The sequence below is a fragment of the Scyliorhinus canicula genome, chromosome 12 (genome assembly GCF_902713615.1).
Source record: "Scyliorhinus canicula chromosome 12, sScyCan1.1, whole genome shotgun sequence".
In the NCBI taxonomy this organism is placed as follows: Eukaryota; Metazoa; Chordata; class Chondrichthyes; order Carcharhiniformes; family Scyliorhinidae; genus Scyliorhinus; species Scyliorhinus canicula.
Genome location: NC_052157.1, coordinates 13,852,837 through 13,870,623, shown reverse-complemented (window position 1 = coordinate 13,870,623; position 17,787 = coordinate 13,852,837). Strand labels below are relative to the sequence as shown.

The following is a 17,787-nucleotide window of genomic DNA, read 5'->3' as shown; positions in this document are numbered from 1 at the left end:
CTTCCTTAGAAATGGGCCCAAAACTGCTCACAATACTCCAAATGGGGTCTGATCAGAGCCGTATACAGCCTCAGTGCTCTTGTATTCTAGCCCTCTATGTGACAATGTTATTGAGATTTCAATGAATTTTCATCACAGTCCTATTGCGCTATCCCAGCTTTTATGGGGATATACCAATCACAGGGGTTCCAAAATTAATATATGGAAAGGCTTTTCTAACCTAGTCCCACACAGGAGGGCAAAACAAGCAACAAGCTCTGCTACTTGAATTACAGTAAAGGAAACAAGCTCCCATCTATTTTCCAGAAGGTACCTTTTTTACATCAGCTATCCTCTCCTTCTTACTCAATGGCTTGTCCTTATTCTCCGCGGCAGCTTGCTGTAACTTGGATCCCGCAGATTCACTTTCTGACTCGGACTGCGACTCCGATGACTCCGAACTGCTATTATTGGACTCACTTCCCGACTGGCTGCCCGATTCCGATCCCGAGGCGGAGTGGTTGGATTCTTCTGAAGCTGAGTTGCTGAGAAACAGAATAAAAAAAGCTGAGCACAGTCAGGTCACTTCACACTCGCCCTCTTTCACCTGCAAACCAGGCAAAGGATAGGTCAATGGGTGGGATAGGTCAATGGAGTAGGACACGCTAACCTTGGAAGAGATTCTCAGATGGCCCCGAATGCAAATTTCAAGAGTTGAGTTCACAAAAGGTGACAGATGGTTCGCTACAATGCAGGTTTCAATACTCATAGCAACAGCTTTCTCATCCAAAAACATGTAAGAGGCTTGGATAAAGTCAAAAGATCGGTTATATAAACCTTGCGGGCGGCACAGAGTAGCACTCTGACAGCGCCAGGCACCCGGGTTCAATTCCCACCTTGGGTGACTGTGGAGTTTGCACATTCTCTCCATGTTTGTGGGGGTTTCCTCCGGGTGCTCCAGTTTCCTCCCACAGTCCAAAGATGTGCAGGTTAGGTGGATGTGCCATGCTAAATTGCCCTCTAAGTGTACACAGACGCACAGGGAGATGGGGTTATGGAGCTAGGGCAGGGGACCCAGGTAGGGTTCTCTTTCAGAGGGTTGGCGCAGGTCCAATGGGCCGAATGGTCTCCTTCTTCTCTGTAGGAATTCCAGGATTCTAACAGTATTAAAGGGTTCAGGAAACAATTACTGGCGAAAGACTAGGTTTGAGGTAGATGGCGCAAAAATAGGGCTCAGAAGGACAAAGGTTTAGTGGGGTCAAATTATCACTGAATTTTCTTCCCCCTCTTTCTCTTCTGAAACTGTTAGGGTTCCACAGGTGCTCAAAGCCCTGCTGGATACCCATTTCTTCTTAAAGAGTGAAGATTAGCTGGCGACTGGATTACAGAAGGCCACCGTGTCTCCACCCAACATCAACCAAAACAAAAAAAGACCCGCTTCAATAAATCAAATTGATTGTAGGATGCAGCAGATACCAACAATACCACAGACACCATCGGGTCAACATCCTGATTACTGGATAAGTGCTTTTCAGTGTCAATCTCTATATCTGGCTACAGTTACATCGTGAAGTGCAAATTTCCTCTCCCAGCAATTTTCATGACGCAACATCAGATTGTATCTTGTAAATGCGCCCGGTGTTGCACTTGATCCTGAATCAGGAAAAGCTTAACCTGAATTGAATCCCAAGTGGAAATGAGGCAACTAACTGTGCTCAAATTTCATATGTGAGTGCAGTTGCTTTCCAGGAAACAAGAAACTCTCACACTGACAAAAATACCTCCTGCAGTTCTAAGGAAGAGACAGGATTGCTGCCGCAGGTTATCAGAGTCCATAGACAAACTGGAGCAAAGAAAAGAAATTAGACATACATGGGAGAGTGTCGGCAAAAGGGAGCGGAGAAGAAACAGAGGGCAGGAGATGGAGGAGGCAGGAAGAGAAAAAGGATGAGCAGACCCAGAGAAAGAGAGGGGGAAGAAAGCAGAAAGTATAGAAAGAAGTAAACATAAATAAATGGAAGACAAATCAAAAGACCAACTGAAACACACGGACTCTTGTTTTTGTTCATCCGCAATGTTACGGGGAAACAAGCAGTTAAAAATTACAAAGCCTTGGAAAGACATTCCTTTCGTCGACAACATAATCCAGGAGTAGAGTAGGAACAAGTCAAACATCGCGTGGTCGCAACAGCAAAATTCTGCAGATGCTGTAAATCTGAAACAATAACAGGAAATGCTGGAGATTCTCAGCAAGTCTGGCAGCAGCATCTGCAGAGACAGAAACCAAGTTAATTGGTGGGTTGACTATGCTAAATTGCCCCCAGCTGGGGTTACGGGTATAGTGTGGGGTATTGGACCTAGGTAGGGGGTTCTTTCAAGAGGGTCAGTGCAGACTTGGTCGACCAAATGGCCTCCTTCTGCACTGCAGGGATTCTATAAATATTTCAGGATGACGATCGCTCATTAGAATGGAGTAAATTGAAGTAATGTAATAGATCAGAGAGAGAGAACAGTACAGCACAGAACAGGCCCTTCGGCCCTCGATGTTGTGCCGAGCAATGATCACCCTACTTTAAACCCACATAACCCGTATACCCGTAACCCAACAATCCCCCCATTAACCTTACACTACGGGCAATTAATAGGTTTTAATCAACTGAAAGGGGGTGGGGGGAAAGAGAGACCCAGATCTGGAAAATAGAGGGGAAGGAGCATGATAGGGAGGAAGACAAGGAGAGATTAAATGACCCAAGGGTTTGTGGTGCAGGGGCAAAGGAAGTGGAGTAATGGGACAAGTGAAGAAATCAAAGATATGTCCAGGGGAGTTGTGAACTGCAAAATAACGAACAGTCAATGCCTGGAAAGTACAAAAACAAAATACATGGCAGTAAAACCAAAACCTCCAAAGGAGGAGTTAACAAAATCGGGGTAGCAGCCAAGGACAGTGAGGTCAGCGTGAGAAGGTGCTGGGTGAATTAAAATACCAGATGAACAGAAAATGTTGAGAGGTGACCAGATTGGGGTCTTAAGATTTAAGAAACGATTTGACTTGATAGACAGATGATCTTTCCAATTATGGGCAAGACCCAAACTAGGGTAAGATGATCCCTAATAAGTCCAATTGTGAATTCAGGAGAAAATTCTTTACACAAATTATGTGGAACTTGCTACCGAAATAATAGTTGAGACGAGCAGCATAAATGAATTTCAATGAAAGCTGGATAAACGTGGAGGCAGATAAGTGAGGACTAGGGGCTTTTCACAGTAACATCATTGCAGTGCTAATGTAAGCCTACTTGTGACAATAAAGATTATTATTGCTGAGGTCAGATAAAGAGGGGTGGGAGTGGATTCTTGTGTAGCCAGAGGTATGGACCAGTTAGGTTAAATACCTTGTTTCCATGCTGTAAATATTTGGCAATATAATGGCTAGCTGTAAAATCCACCGGATACGGTGCATTCACCTCAACTGCTGGGCAGCAATGTAAAATATATTGAGTATGATCAGAGGGCCAACAAAAAAAATGAAGAAAAATGAGACTCATGTGACATTCTGTGCATTTATGAAACTGGTTTGGACACCAAACGCGATGAGGGGCAATGTCCTTTGCTGTCTTAAAGCAGCTCCACTTTGCAGCCAAGTCAGAACCTTAGTTACACTGTCATTTTTAATTGCTTTATCTTGGGTTCGAAGCAACAATTCAGGGCTCGAGCACAGAACCCAGCTTTACAGTGCAATACCGAGGGTGCGCAGCATTGTAGGAAGTGCGGTCATTCAAGCTCCATTTGGTTAAGACATTTTAATTTTGGTGGGACAAAAGACCCAGTGGACCACCTACCTCACCTGCTTCTGCGTACCCCCCACAAAAACACATTAGAATTAGTGGGATTAATGGCTTCATAAAGAACAGATGAGCTATTCCAATCATTCCTGTTTGTGGGATCCTATGTGGACAATATTTGATAAATATAGATGGCGAGCAGGGCTGAACAGTGGCACAGTGGTTAGCATTGCTGCCTCACAGTGCCAGGGACCCGGGTTTGATTCTGGTCTTGGGTGACTGTGAGGAGTGCCTGCGAGGGATTCCTCCGAGTGCTCTAATTTCCTCCCACAGTGCAAAGATGTGCAGGTTAGGTGGATTGGCCCTTAGTGTCCAAAGATATGCAGATTTACTGTGTTACAGGAATAGGGAACCGGGGGGGGGGGGGGGGGGGAATGTAGGATAATCCTTTGGAACGTTGGCATAGACCCGATGGGCCGAATGGCCTCCTTCTGCACTGTAGATATTCTATGGGAAGCAGCTTCCATTAGCAAGACGGTTAGTAACCAAAGGGCATAGATTGAAAATGAAGTCCGGGGTTGTGACTTTTATTTTTAAGAACATAGTTACGGTGATCTTGAATACCCTTCCTGAAAGGTTGCGGGGAAGCAAATTCAACACCATTGTTCAAAAGGGACTTGGATCGATACTTGATTGAAAAAAAGAGTTACAGGGAAAGTGCCCTGGCACGTTGAGTCTGCTTTTCATTCTCTACAGATGCTGTCAAACCTGCTGAGTACTTCCAGCGTTTTCTGTTCTGACCTCAAAATTTCCAGCATGACTTGGCATTCTGCTTTCATATTAGGAAATGGGGCAAATCAGATAGCTCAAAACTGCCAGCACAGACTCGATGGGCTGAATGTCCCCTTTCTCCGCTGTTAACACCGAGTACTCAAGTGCCCCTCTGATGCTGCTGCCCACGGTCTCGAAGCATTCAAAAACGCATTCACTGCGGATAAACCACTGCGCATGTTTGCCAAGTTCTACCTCGAGTGGCGAATTCCAATTGAAGGTGGGGAGAAGCAACCTACTTGCCCAAAGTCATAGACTGGTGGCTTGTATAAATGCTCCCTTGACAGAAAAAAAAACTGCACCAGCTGGTGAAATACCAGGCTGGGGGGTAGAGATCCATTTAGTTGATTGACTCATGCCTGGTGGTTGAGTTACTCTCGAGGGGGCGAGAACTCCAGTACAGCCCCCCACCCCCCGACACACAATTACAAATAAAGTGTGATGCGATTCGGATGCAACCAAGGCAGCGTAACCTGACAAGCAATTTAAGGGGGAAATCACTTTTGCCAGGATAGGATATCCAAATAGGATCCAAACCGTGCCAATTCAGATGCCACCACTCAATTTACAGATGACGAGCCCAATTCCCGGGCAGTGGGGAGGGTGGGAAGGTAATTAATGCTAATTGAGCGGCACTGAGAGATGCACGTGTCATATTTAACCATGAGCTAAGTGTAAGGAGCCGTGTTTAAATCCTTAAAGAGCCAAGCCCCAGAAGACGGGAAATTGTGTCATTATTTTCACTGAAGTAATTTTCCAAATGACAGTGGTGTTGCATGATATGTGGTTTTAAATCTGGATTAGCTAAATGCTCCCTCTAACCACGTAAAGGGAAAGAGTATTCCTATTTTGTATAATGAAGCCATAAGCAAATCACTTTCCTCCACAAGTGTGAGCAGAGGCAGGCTACAGCTTTTAAGGTCAAGATAAGCAGGTGGTGGTGGGGGGAGGGGGGAGATACACCATCCTCCAAGACCCTTTTGTTTGTATTATGAATGCAATTTGCCTCTCTTCACTGATAAGTGGTTTCACTGACTTGGGCCAGTATGATCTGGCTTCGTCAATTGCCTCTCAGTTAAACTTGAGGATCAGAATTGAAAAAAAAACATGAGGATTACAGAGGCAGTGCTGGGCCAGACGAGCCTGATAATTACGAGTTTTATATATATATATAAGGCTCACAAACCGAATCGTTGCTCCAGGACATACTTTTGGTTTCATTAAAATAACAAATACCACAGCATAATTACATTAAAACACACCGTCATAAGTACAAATACCACATCTATATAACCCTGCCGCAGGTTACCACCAAAGTGAAAATCTAAAATAAACACAAATTTACAATCAATCTTAACAACCGAAGTCCAGATTGTTAGGGCCTCCCCCCCCCCCCCCCCCCCCCCCCCATTCAAATCATGTCATATAGGAATGGAAAATATTCTTTTAAAGGAACTTAAATCTTCAATGTTAAAACATTAATGAAAATTAGTGGCAATTAGTTCAAATACCCTGGGACAAACAACAGGAGAAATCAGCCAGTGTTCCTTCTCCTCTTGCTTATTCATGTTTCTCCTGATGCAAGGGAGGAGGTCGGGTCATGAACTGATACAGAAACAGGTTTCAGTCCAAATAATAAAAAATTTAGTTAACAGCCATTTATAAATCACAGACCAACAGACCATCATAAAACTTGGAATGCACATATCTAAAAATAAGTCAGAGTACGACCAAAGCAAGTGCAAGTTTGGTCAAATTCAGCCTTAAAAGCGCAATGCCAAATGCTGTTGTACAGATACATCAGTGTCTCAGAAATGGTTAAATACGGAACAATGTATACAACGTTAAATAATATTTTCGAAAATCAGTATTTACAGTAGATTCTGATCTGTGCATGCAAAAATACTGGAGTTCATCACTAGCCTAAAGAAAATATTTTCAGGCATTTTAATTGCATGGAAGAATTTCAGTATATCAAAAGTTATAAATTGATATAGTACTATTGAAATAACACTCTGGTTTTTAGTTCACAGCACAGTGCAAGACACAACAGAAAATATAACAGCCTTCAGCCACAAACCCTCTGGTGGCAGGAGTATGCACAGCACAGCACTGCGTGGGGCAGCAGATGCTCGACACAGCTCGGAATAGGATTAACTGCTTTTTAGAAAAATCAATTCGTTATTAAAACACCGAATGTGTGGGGAGGTTAATCGTGCTTTCATAAATGTAAAAATTTCAAATCAATCTCCCAAGAAACAAGCTATTAAACCGGTCGCAGACTTGATCTTCTCTAAAGATTTACTACCCGGGCGAAGCCTCACACTGTATGTCGATTGTCTGAATAAAATTGTGATAAACATTTAAATAAGAATTCATGGAAACTGTAATGTTTAAGACAGTTTCACATTTGTCCCTAAATGTCATCCCTGATACTATAAGTCTGGTTGTTTCTTCCAATCACTACAAGATGGCAGCACTGGAACTCAAACTGCTCCAGTTCCAGAAAGTTCTCTGGATCTTGGTATTTTGCCAAGTCCTGTCGCCATTTTAAAGCATTCTGCTTCCACCATTTCAGAGCTCCAACACTACCCCATCAAAAGACTGAGATTCCCCTTGCTTCAAACTATATGGGGCGTTAAGAAACGCTCAATGACTTCAACACCCAACTCGTTGGCCCAACAAGGCATCCATGAATCCTGACATCTATCCCTTTTATTCTTTTTCTTTTGCAAATTACAATTATAGAAGATTTACTTTATTCATACAGCAATAGCCTGACTTCTATCAACAGTCATCTGTGGGAGGAACATGCCCATTGGGTACTGCTTTCGCTTAAAGCTAGGTTTAACACTGCACCCAGTGACCTCATACTCTTGTCTCCCCCTCTCTGGCTTCTGAGGGTGTATGTAAGGCAACTCCTATCTTATTAACCAGATAGGTCCCAGCTAATGTCTCAACAGCAACAAAAAGGAGGCTGATCTCTGATCCTGCGCCTAACTCCATGATGGCAGGGTTGGATGTTTTTGTGTATCTGTGGCAAGATGTCCGAAGCCATTGCGGTAACCAGCGGTGTAAAAGAAGACAACATCCTGGTACCTCATCTCCTCAATCTGTACCTTGCTGCAATGCTTAAGACGGCCACCATAGACATGCCTGCAGGCATAAACATTCAGAGTGTCAATTCAACCACTCCAGAATTGGGCATCTCCAAAATCAGAGGCTGATTACTTTGCCCTGGCTGCCACAACAAAAAAAAAGACATTCAACTATACCAAACAATTTCTCCATTGATGGCAAAAATTCCAAATCAGTGTCTCCAAGTCTGAGGTTACATCACAGTCAGCAACGGTCATGTGCTATAAGCGCCAGACACAACCACTAGTGGCAGTAGTCTCAAAATCAAATCCGACTAGGGCACGGCCTTACCACCTGTTATATGGTTCAAAAGCCTGGGTCTGCTATAGGTACCACATCAAACGGCTAGATCGTTTCCACCAAAGACACCCGAGATCCATCATGGGATTTTAATGATGGATAAGGTCACAAAACAAGAGGTCCTCCATTGTGCTGGGCTCATCAGCAAGGGAGACCCCCGTCCAGACAATCCAATTTGGACGGGTCAGCCAGGTCTCCCACATGGATGATTATAAAATTGCCACGAAGATTTTCTATGGGGGACTCTAGGGGAAACAACATCAAGGTGGTATGAGCAAACATCAAAAGGTAACCTTATAAAAGAGTCTCTCAAATGGCTGCATTGCAGGCCATCTCTCCTGGGGAAACACTGCAGCTCATCGGTCTGTGTGCAGGCAAGCACTGATTTTGGTTCATCGTGCTTTGGGGACCACACTAACTCGCAACATCCAACATGCCCAGAGGGAAGGCACAGTTGCAGGAGCTCCCCCAAACATAACCGGCCATTTCTATGGATACCTACGCCAATCGCGCATCGGACCGTACTGCCGGGAGAGGACCCACAGAAGACAATGAAGTCACTTACAGCTTGGACATAATAGAATAAAGAGTCTAATAACCATTCCCTCTCTGCCACTCCCGAGAATTCACATTTGTCTGAACGGCCCAGCCCCTCTTCCTCATCAATTAAAGATGAACCAGCTCGACAGCTGGAACCACAGGACACAGTTGGGTACACTATCAAAAAATTAAGATTTGAACCAAAGCACGAGGCGTTGCCAACATGGAAGTGAGCTGCACAAATCAGATTTCAGATTCAATCTGGCTCAGTGTTCAGCAAGCAGTACAGGCACAATTTCCCTCACTACCTCCCAGCTTTGAGGTGTTGGGTGTAGGAGGGAGACAAAGTGGGAGAAAACCAAATCATCCAAGGACCCTGCTTCTCATCATTGTCCAGTGAACTCTGCTGGAAAAGGCATAAACATGAACTTTGATGAGTAAGATTGGCCTCTGCTGCCTGTCACTGGTGTTGAACAACAAGCAAACACGCACAGCAAGTCTAGCCACTGGGTGGATCAGTGTCTTCTGATGCAGGGAGGAGAAAGTATTAAAGTTCCATTAATTGTGGAAGAATGAGATAAAAGCCTGAGAACTATTATTTTAGGAATAGTGTAGTGCAAAAATTGAGGTGCATGTCATACACATCAAGGGATAATTTGGGGCCCAGGATCAATCCCTCCTACTCGTACTAATTACTTAGGCACATAAATAAAGCCAGCAAATGGGAGTCTCTAATGACTGTCCAGTCAAAAGTGAAGTTGCATAGGCATGGGTCTCGCCCCCACAACCTGAAAGATGTGCACGATAGGTGGTTTGGCCACGCTAAACTGCCTCATAATTGGGAAAAAAAATTATTGGGTTCTCTAAATTTATATTTTAAAAAGTTGCAGATTGGGGGGGGGGGGGTTGCAAGAGCAAAACAAAATTCAAAAATCGTAACTCGCAAGGGGGAGCAATAAGCCTGCGCGATGGGAATGCTGCTGCCCCTCCACGAGTAGCTTTTGGAGTTGATAATGCTGGAACACTTTGGGCTTCCATCATATTTCACCACAAATTGGTAGAAGGCCTCATTATCGCACAAGGACTTTTTTTTTTGCTGATAGATATTTTATAGAAACACAAAACCCAAGTGGAACTGGAGTAAATTCGAATGGATGCCCAAGTACAGCAAGACAGCTCCCTGAAAGATATTAGCTTACAGACGCCTCCTGCCACCTTTACCATTCAGGATACTCAGATGGCAGTGTTCTGGAGAACCAAAAGTCGATTGCGCAAATGCTAGAAGACTCGCATTTATGCACCACTGTTAACACAGTTAAATAGGTTTAATACAATTAGAAAATAAGTTTCATTTAATTAGAATAAAAAATTTCTGCTCACGAGGCACACTTCAAAATGATCATGAACTTTCCATGCAGATTTAGAAACACATACAAATTCGGGTGAAGTAGCGCAAAGGAGACTGGACATCATGGGCAATCCCAGAATTCGGGAGGAAGGAGACATTACTCACGGGAAACAAAGTTAAAGTCCACGTGAATGTGCATCGGGAGAAGTGATGAATTCTCCTCTCCCACCCCACAGTGGTTGCATTCACTTATCCAGTGTTCCCCGCCTTATTAAACAGTCAATGATTCCATTGTGGATACATCGATACCTCAAGCGTCATCAAAAATTAGACAAATGAAATCGGTTCAGACTAAATCCAAACCTGTTGGAAGAGGAGGCAACAGTAAAAACATTATTTTGCAGTGGCATTCAAAAACAAAAAGCCATAGATGGGTAGGATGGGACTTGGAAAAATGTCACACTAAGGCAGGAGATAAGTCATTGGAGAGAGCACATGAAATGCCCAAATTCAGCCACCACTACCTAAAATGGCAGGTTTTAGAAAGATAGAATATTTAATTTGATTTGTCACATGCACCGAACTACAGTGAAAAGTTTTTTTTCTGCGGGCAAAGGAACGTACACAGTACGTACATGGTAGACAAGAAAAAGAATAATCGACAGAGTACAATGACAAATGGTACATCGACAAACAGCGATTGGTTACAGTGCAGAACAAGGGGCCAAACAAAGCAAATACATGAGCAAAAGCAGCATAGGATGTCGTGAATAGTGTTCTTACAGGGAACAGATCAGTCCGAGGGGGAGTCGTTGAGGAGTCTTGTAGCTGTGGGGAAGAAGCTGTTCCTATGTCTGGATGTGCGGGTCTTCAGACTTCTGTCTGATGGGAGGGTCTGGAAGAAGGCAAAGCCTGGGGCAGGAGTAGGCCATTTAGCCCTTCCGAGTCTGCTCTGCCATTCAATAGGATCGTGGCTGACACTCTTATCTCAATGCCATACGCTCGTGCTCTCCCCATAGCCCCTGACGCCTTTGGGGCACTGAAATCTATTAACATTTCCAGGAGCTCAAAATTCAGGAAAAAGGCTAATACAAAATGAAAATTGTGGAAGTTATTTTTCTGCATAAAATATTTTAAAATCATGGACAAAGCTACATATTTGCATTTGAATAATTTTAGTAATAAATGTCATCAGGTTCTGTAGCCTAAATGAGTTTGGGTAAAGGATGGATAGATTGTTAGGCATGATTTAGATGCAGTATCCATTTTCAAGGCAGTTACAAAGCAAGGAGGTTAGAAACCTACTGCTTCGGACATTTAAATCTCGATTATGAATCAGGTATTGAGTTTCTTCAAGTATATTTGGAATCCTTCTGCCATGGTAGAGTTCAGATCTACTTTAGGACAATCAAGAATGCCACCTACCCTTAAAAATGCTGGCAATTTCACAGTATTTAAACACAGAAGCAGGGGGGCAGTATTTTGTTTCGAATGTTAATCCCATATTTTGTATTATGAATGCTTTTCAGCTGACTGAATCTGACCATTTTTCAGTAAATTCAATTTTCATGATTAAAATTTTTAAGGCATAAATACATGATTCCTGGTATCAAAGTAATGAACACTAGAAATGTCTGCGTGTGGGTCTGGGATGAAGGGGGAGAAACCCTTCTGAATCTGGGACCTTCATTCCAAACCTTTGCTTGTTTTTTGTCTTGGAGGTGCCTGATGAGCATCTTGCAACCATCATTTTTTGACTATAGAGCACAAGGCTTTCTGCTTTGCTGAGGCAGGACGACGACCAGGCTGGCCACTGGAGCATGGTGCAGAGAGCAAATAGGTAGAATCCATCCAAACACATGGCAGACCCAAGCAAAGAATCCCAATGTACAACCTGCTTCCTTTCATTCCCGAGAGCAAGATTTTCAATTGGAAACATTGGGAGTACAGGATAGAGGTGAGGAACTTCGGTATAGGAGGCAGGTCCGTGCCTCTGCTGCTAACGCTCCACATCAGACTCCCCTACTCTATTCCCATTTCACCTCTCCCTTGACCGCCTAATTCTTTTTAAAAACCTGTTTATTTAATCCCCACAAAATGTTGCTCGATTTCAATAGCCACTCGTGGTATGTTGTGTTCTAATCATTCTAAAGCACGGCAAAGTTAATTTGCCCATAGCCAAGCTCCCACAAAAAGTAATGTGACCACCTGTTTCTGTGATGTTGATAAAGGGGTAGATGTCAACAAGGATACAGAGGATAGCGCCTTGGGATCTTTTACACCCACCTGAAGGCAAAATGAACAATGGAATTGCATGGGGGATACACCTTTGAAGAACAGATTAGTGTTTTAGGTGAAACTCTTAAATACTTTGCACCAAAAACATTTGCTTGCTTTTTTGTCTTTCTATTGACTGACGAGCATCTCTTAACCATCATCCTTCTGTGAGAAAAACATTCTGGACTCCTTAATGCTTCTCTTCCTGTCAGGTACATCCCCATGTGAATAAATGTACATCATGTATAAATTCCTATGTACGCAGGTCGGTTTAGTTCAGTTGGCCGGACAGGTGGTTTATGATGTAGAACAAGGCCAGCGGGTACAATTCTCACACCGGCTGAGGTTATTCATGAAGCCCCGCCTTCTGAGCCTCGCCTGAGGTGCGGTGACCCCTCGGGTTAAATCACCACCAGTCATAAAGGGGAAAGCAGCCCATGGTCATCCGAGACTACGGTGACCTTACTTATGGGCAGCTCGGTAGCACAGTGGTTAGCACGGTTGCTTCATAGCTCCAGGGTCCCAGATTCGATGCCCGGTTTGGGTCACTGTCTGTGCGGAGTCTGCACGTTCTCCCCGTGTCTGCGTGGGTTTCCTCCGGGTGCTCTGGTTTCCTCCCACAGTCCAAAGATGTGCAGGTTAGATGGATTGGCTATGATTCATTGCCAAGTGTCCAAAAGGTTAAGTGGTGTTACTGGGTTACAGGGATAGGGTGGAGGTGTGGGCTTGGGTAAGGTGCTCTTTCTAAGGGCCGGTGCAGACTCGATGGGCCAAATGGCCTCCTTCTGCACTGTAAATTCTATGAAAACGAATTTAAGTATGCCGATAGGATTAGATGAAGCAAAGTGGGAGAAGGCATTGTGGAACACAATGATGTTTTGTGCAGCACTCAGGCAATACTGCGTCATTGGAATAGCTGCCTTTTAGCCAAGGTGCTCAACGGAAACAGTCTGTTCTGACGAATGCCAAAGGCTCCACAGCAGTATTTGAAGAGCACGAGATGCAAAAGGGGTGAATATTCCTCCCTCCTTCAAACTACTAGACCAATTCACATTCATATCTGTGGGATCTGCTCCAAAATTAGCAGTGATGCCTCTTTAAAAGTATTTATTTGGCTGAAAAGTAAATGTGATCTCTGGAGATTGTGAAAAAAATGCTTTATAAATGCAAGTTTATAACAGTCCAAATACCAAACATACCAAATTATTTTGGAGGAATACAAACTTGCTCAGATGGTAGCACTCTCCCGTCTGAGCCAGAAAGATGTAGATTCAAGTCCTTTTCCAGCACTTAAGCACAATATCAAGCCTGACATTCCAGTGCAGCTTGGGGCATGGAAGGGAAGTGCCTTTTTTGGGGACGAGACATTAAACCAAAGCACGCTCGTCTTTCCAGTTGACAGTAAACGGTCCCAAGGAGCTGGTTTATCCTCAGTATCCTGGGCAATATTTACCCCTCGATTACTATCACAAAAACAGATGATCGCGTTACTGTTTGTGGGAGCTTGCGGTGGGCAAATTGGCTGCTGCACTTCTACCACTACAACAATGACCACACTTTAAAAGTACTTCAGTAGGTGTGGGATCATCACAGCTGCAAAGGCAGGGACAGCTTTTATTGGTTAGTTTGGCTCCCTTATTTATTTATGGTTGCATGTTTGCTGAAGGGTTGGGGTGGAGTGGATTGTTTACCACAGTATTTTCTATCACTTGTATGGAACAAAAACAGCTGTTTAAACTTGCAGCTTAAAGAGCTGTGACTATACAAGGACATCAAAAATGTCATAAGTGGGTAACATCTTGTGGGCTGTTGCCTCAAATATATCTTTCATCCTGCCAGCACAGTAAAGGTGCTATCGGAAGCATCGACTTGTTCTTCTCCACATCCTCCCTCTATATAGCAACAGGTTGGTCTTTTAAGTCCAAAAATGAAAGTAAAAAATAACGACTGCGAGTAATCTGCATTAAAATTCAAATAGTTTCTGCTCACAAGTTGCTTAAGATCAACTACTCGAGGCTGTGTTTAGATGATGACTGAACGATGGGATTGATACTTCACAGCTTCTAGATCCTCACTCCAAAAGAGTAAAACAAGGGACAGACAACAATTAGATCCCAACAAACAGCAATTTTACACTAAACAGTGAACTGAAAGGAAGTGTGCAATAAAGAGGCAGGTTTTAGCAGAACAAAGAATGGCATCAAGGAGCCCAAGCTAAACTGGAGTCAATGGGGATCAGGGGGGAAACTCCCTACTGGTTGAAGTCATACCCGACACAAAGGAAGATGGTTGTGGTGGTTGGAGGTCAATCATCTCAGCTCCAGGAGATCACTGCAGGAGTTCCTCAGGCTAGTGTCCTCAGCCCAACTATCTTCAGTTGCTTCATCAATGACCTTTCTTTCATTGCAAGGTCAGAAGTGGGGATGTTTGCGGATGACTGCACAACATTCAGCACCTTTCGCGACTCCTCAGGTAATGTAACAGTCCATGTCCAACTGCAGAAAGATCTGGACAATATCCAACTTCGGCTGACAAGTACCAGGCAATGACCATCTCCTTCAAGACAGGATCTAATCATTGCCCCTTGACATTCGATGGCATTACCATCGCTGAATCCCCCACTATCCGTATCCTTGGGGTTACCAATGATCAGAAACTGAACTGGACTAACCATATTAATACTGTGGTTACCAGGGCAGGTTAAAGGCTAGAAATCCCATGGCGAGTAACTCACCTCCTGACCCCCAAAGCCTGTCCACCATCTACAAGACACAAGTCAAGAGTATAATGGATGAGTGCAGTTCCAACAACACTCAAGAGGCTCAACACCATCCAGGAAGCAGCAGCCCACTTGATTGCTCCTCCTTCCGCAAACATTCAAACCCTCCACCGACGCACACTGGCAGCCGTGTGTACCATCTACAAGATGCACTGCAGTAACACACCAAGGTTCCTTAGACAGCACCTTCCAAACCCACGACCACTACCATCTAGAAAGACAAGAGCAGCAGATACCTGGGAACCCCTCTACCTGGAGGTTCCCCTCAAAGTCACTCAGCACCCCAACTTAATATATCGCCGTTCCTTCACTGTCGCTGGATCAACATCCTGGAACTCCCTCAACATCACAGAGGGTGCACCTACACCTCAGGGACTGCAGCGGTTCAAGAAGGCAACTCACCACCACCTTCTGAAGGGCAACTAGGGACGGGCAATAAATGCTGGACTAATCAACGATGCCCACATCCCGGAAATTACATTTTTAAAAAGACCAATGTAACTTTGAGTGGACAGCACAGACTGGATTCGGTGTGGAAAGGATTCATTCCTGCAGTTTTTATTTGAAGGGGTATATGCTTTTTAAAAGGACAAAGTAGAGTCATCATTTATGATCTTCAATACATTGCTGTAAAACCATAACTCTCATTGTTGTACAAAATGTTTCTTCAGCCAAAGCTAAATTTACTAAAAAAGGACAATAGTCTATACAAGGTCCTGTTGTCCAGGAATGTTGCATTAGGTCTCCAAAGTCTTGCTGTACCTGAATGATGTAGTTTTTCAATGGCTGAGTTGATTAAGCGCAAGTACAGAAGGGAATCCTGTTACACAACAAGTGATCCCAAGGTGGGGGACTAATAATCTTGACAGTGCACACTAAATCCTATTGTGGTAATTTGAGAATTTTAATTCAGTTTCAAGGAAATATGGAAATAAAAACAAAAAGCTGCCATCAGTAAACATCATGAAGCAGCTAGACTGAGGCACAAAGCCAACTGATTCACTAACTCCAATGGAAATTAAACCCACCACCGCTACCTGATCTGGTCCATATGTGACCTCCAGTCCCACAATAATATCGTTAACCCTAAACCTCCCCGTTCAGCAACCTAGTCAGCCTTTCAGTTGCACTGAACCACTGTCAGTGGTTTATAATTGCGCCGCCATCTTCTCAGCCAAGTAGCAGCAGGAAATATGCTGCCAATTGCCAGCGATGCCCAAACCTAGACGATAGGTACGACAGCTTAAAAACATAGTTCCTGTTGGCACTTGGCCAGTAGCCTCTCAAAATGATCTGACCAACAGACTACAATGATATGGCCGGCACACTATGATTCAGGCTGATGCGGCACACCGATGATCAGCATAGCCCAACAGAGAGCCGGCATGATGGCTGTGGTTAGCACTGCTGCCTCGCAGCGCCAGGGACCAGTGTTCAATTCCGACCTTGGGTATGTGGAGTTCGCACATCCGCCCGGTATCTGCATGGATTTCCTCAGGGTGCTCCAGCTTCCTCCCACAGTCCAAAGATATGCAGGTTAGGTGGATTGGTCATGGTAAATTACTCCCTAGTGTCCAGGGATGTACAGGTTAGGTTGCGGGGCTAGGGCAGGGTGGAGTGCACATTCAAAGGGTCGGTCGGTGCAGACTCGATGGGCAGAATGGCCTCCTTCTGCATTGTGGGAATTTTATGAAGACGAACTGGCAACACCATTGTGCATTGCACAACTTCAAAATCCTTCGTGGTGCACACTAGACTATTCTGCATAACGGGATTTTACTTATTTTGATGCAATAATAGTTTCAGAATATTGTTGCCAGAAAGTTGCAAATAGCTGATAGAAGGAAGGGCATATGTTTGAAAATGAGAATAATTATTTTAAAAGTAGAGTTGATGCTGGAACTGGGGGGGCCAGTGTAGTTTCGCGCGCACAGGGATGATGAGTGATGGGGAACGTGTTGTCAGCTTAATTTCATTCATTCATGGGAGGTGAGCCTTGTTGGTATGGCTAGCATTTGTTGCCCATCCTCAGTTGCCCCCCAGGATGGTGAGCCGCTTTCTTGAATCACTGTGGTGTAGGCACACCCCTAACGTTGTTAGGGCGGGAATTCCAGCATTTTGATCCCACAAGTGAAGGATCAGTGATATAGTTTCAAGTCAGGATGTTGTGTGGCTTGGAAGGGAACTTCCAGATGGTGTTCCCAAGAATCTGCTGCCCTTCTAAAGTGGTAGAGGTCACGGATTTGGAAGGTTCTATCAAAGGAGGTCTGTTGAGCTGCTGCATTGCATCTTGTATATTTACACACTACTGCTACTGTGCGTTGGCAATGGAGGATGTGAATGTTTAAGGTTGTGGAAGAAGATGCATATCAAGCAAATTGCTTTTTCTTGATGCTTTTAACCTTCTTGATTGCCGTTGGAACTACAGTCATCAAGTAAGTGAGGAGTATTCCATCAAGCTTGTGCCTTGTGGATGACGGACAGGCTTTGGACAGTCAGGAGGGGAGGTACTTACCGCAGAATTCCTAGCTTCTGACGTACTCTTATAGCCCAAGTATTTAAATGCTTGGTTCCATTTAATTTCTGGTCAATGATGACCCCCCAGAATGTTAATGATGGGGTATTTAGTGATGGCAATGGCATTGAATGTCCTTGGGAGATGGTTAGATCTGTCACACATCATCCAAGACGAATGAAGTCCACGTCCAACGAGCAAGGTATACTTCAGTATCTGAGGAATCGTGAAAGGTACTGAACATTGTGCAATCACTAGTGAAGATTCCCATTTCTGATCTCCCGATGAAGGTAAAATC

General features: G+C 44.1%; 1 protein-coding gene across 5 annotated transcripts in view; it reads right to left on the bottom strand.

Moving 5' to 3' along the window:
* Positions 1–17,787, bottom strand: part of chd2 (chromodomain helicase DNA binding protein 2) — a 105,767-nt gene that overhangs the window by 80,201 nt on the left and 7,779 nt on the right. For all 5 annotated transcript variants that reach the window (XR_005462511.1, XR_005462510.1, XM_038813434.1 and 2 more), the window contains exon 3: positions 314–524. Coding sequence is in view for 3 of the 5 variants with exons in the window: in XM_038813434.1 (XP_038669362.1) it covers positions 314–524 (211 nt within the window). In the remaining 2 variants the exon portion in view is untranslated. The remainder of the gene's footprint in view (positions 1–313; positions 525–17,787) is intronic.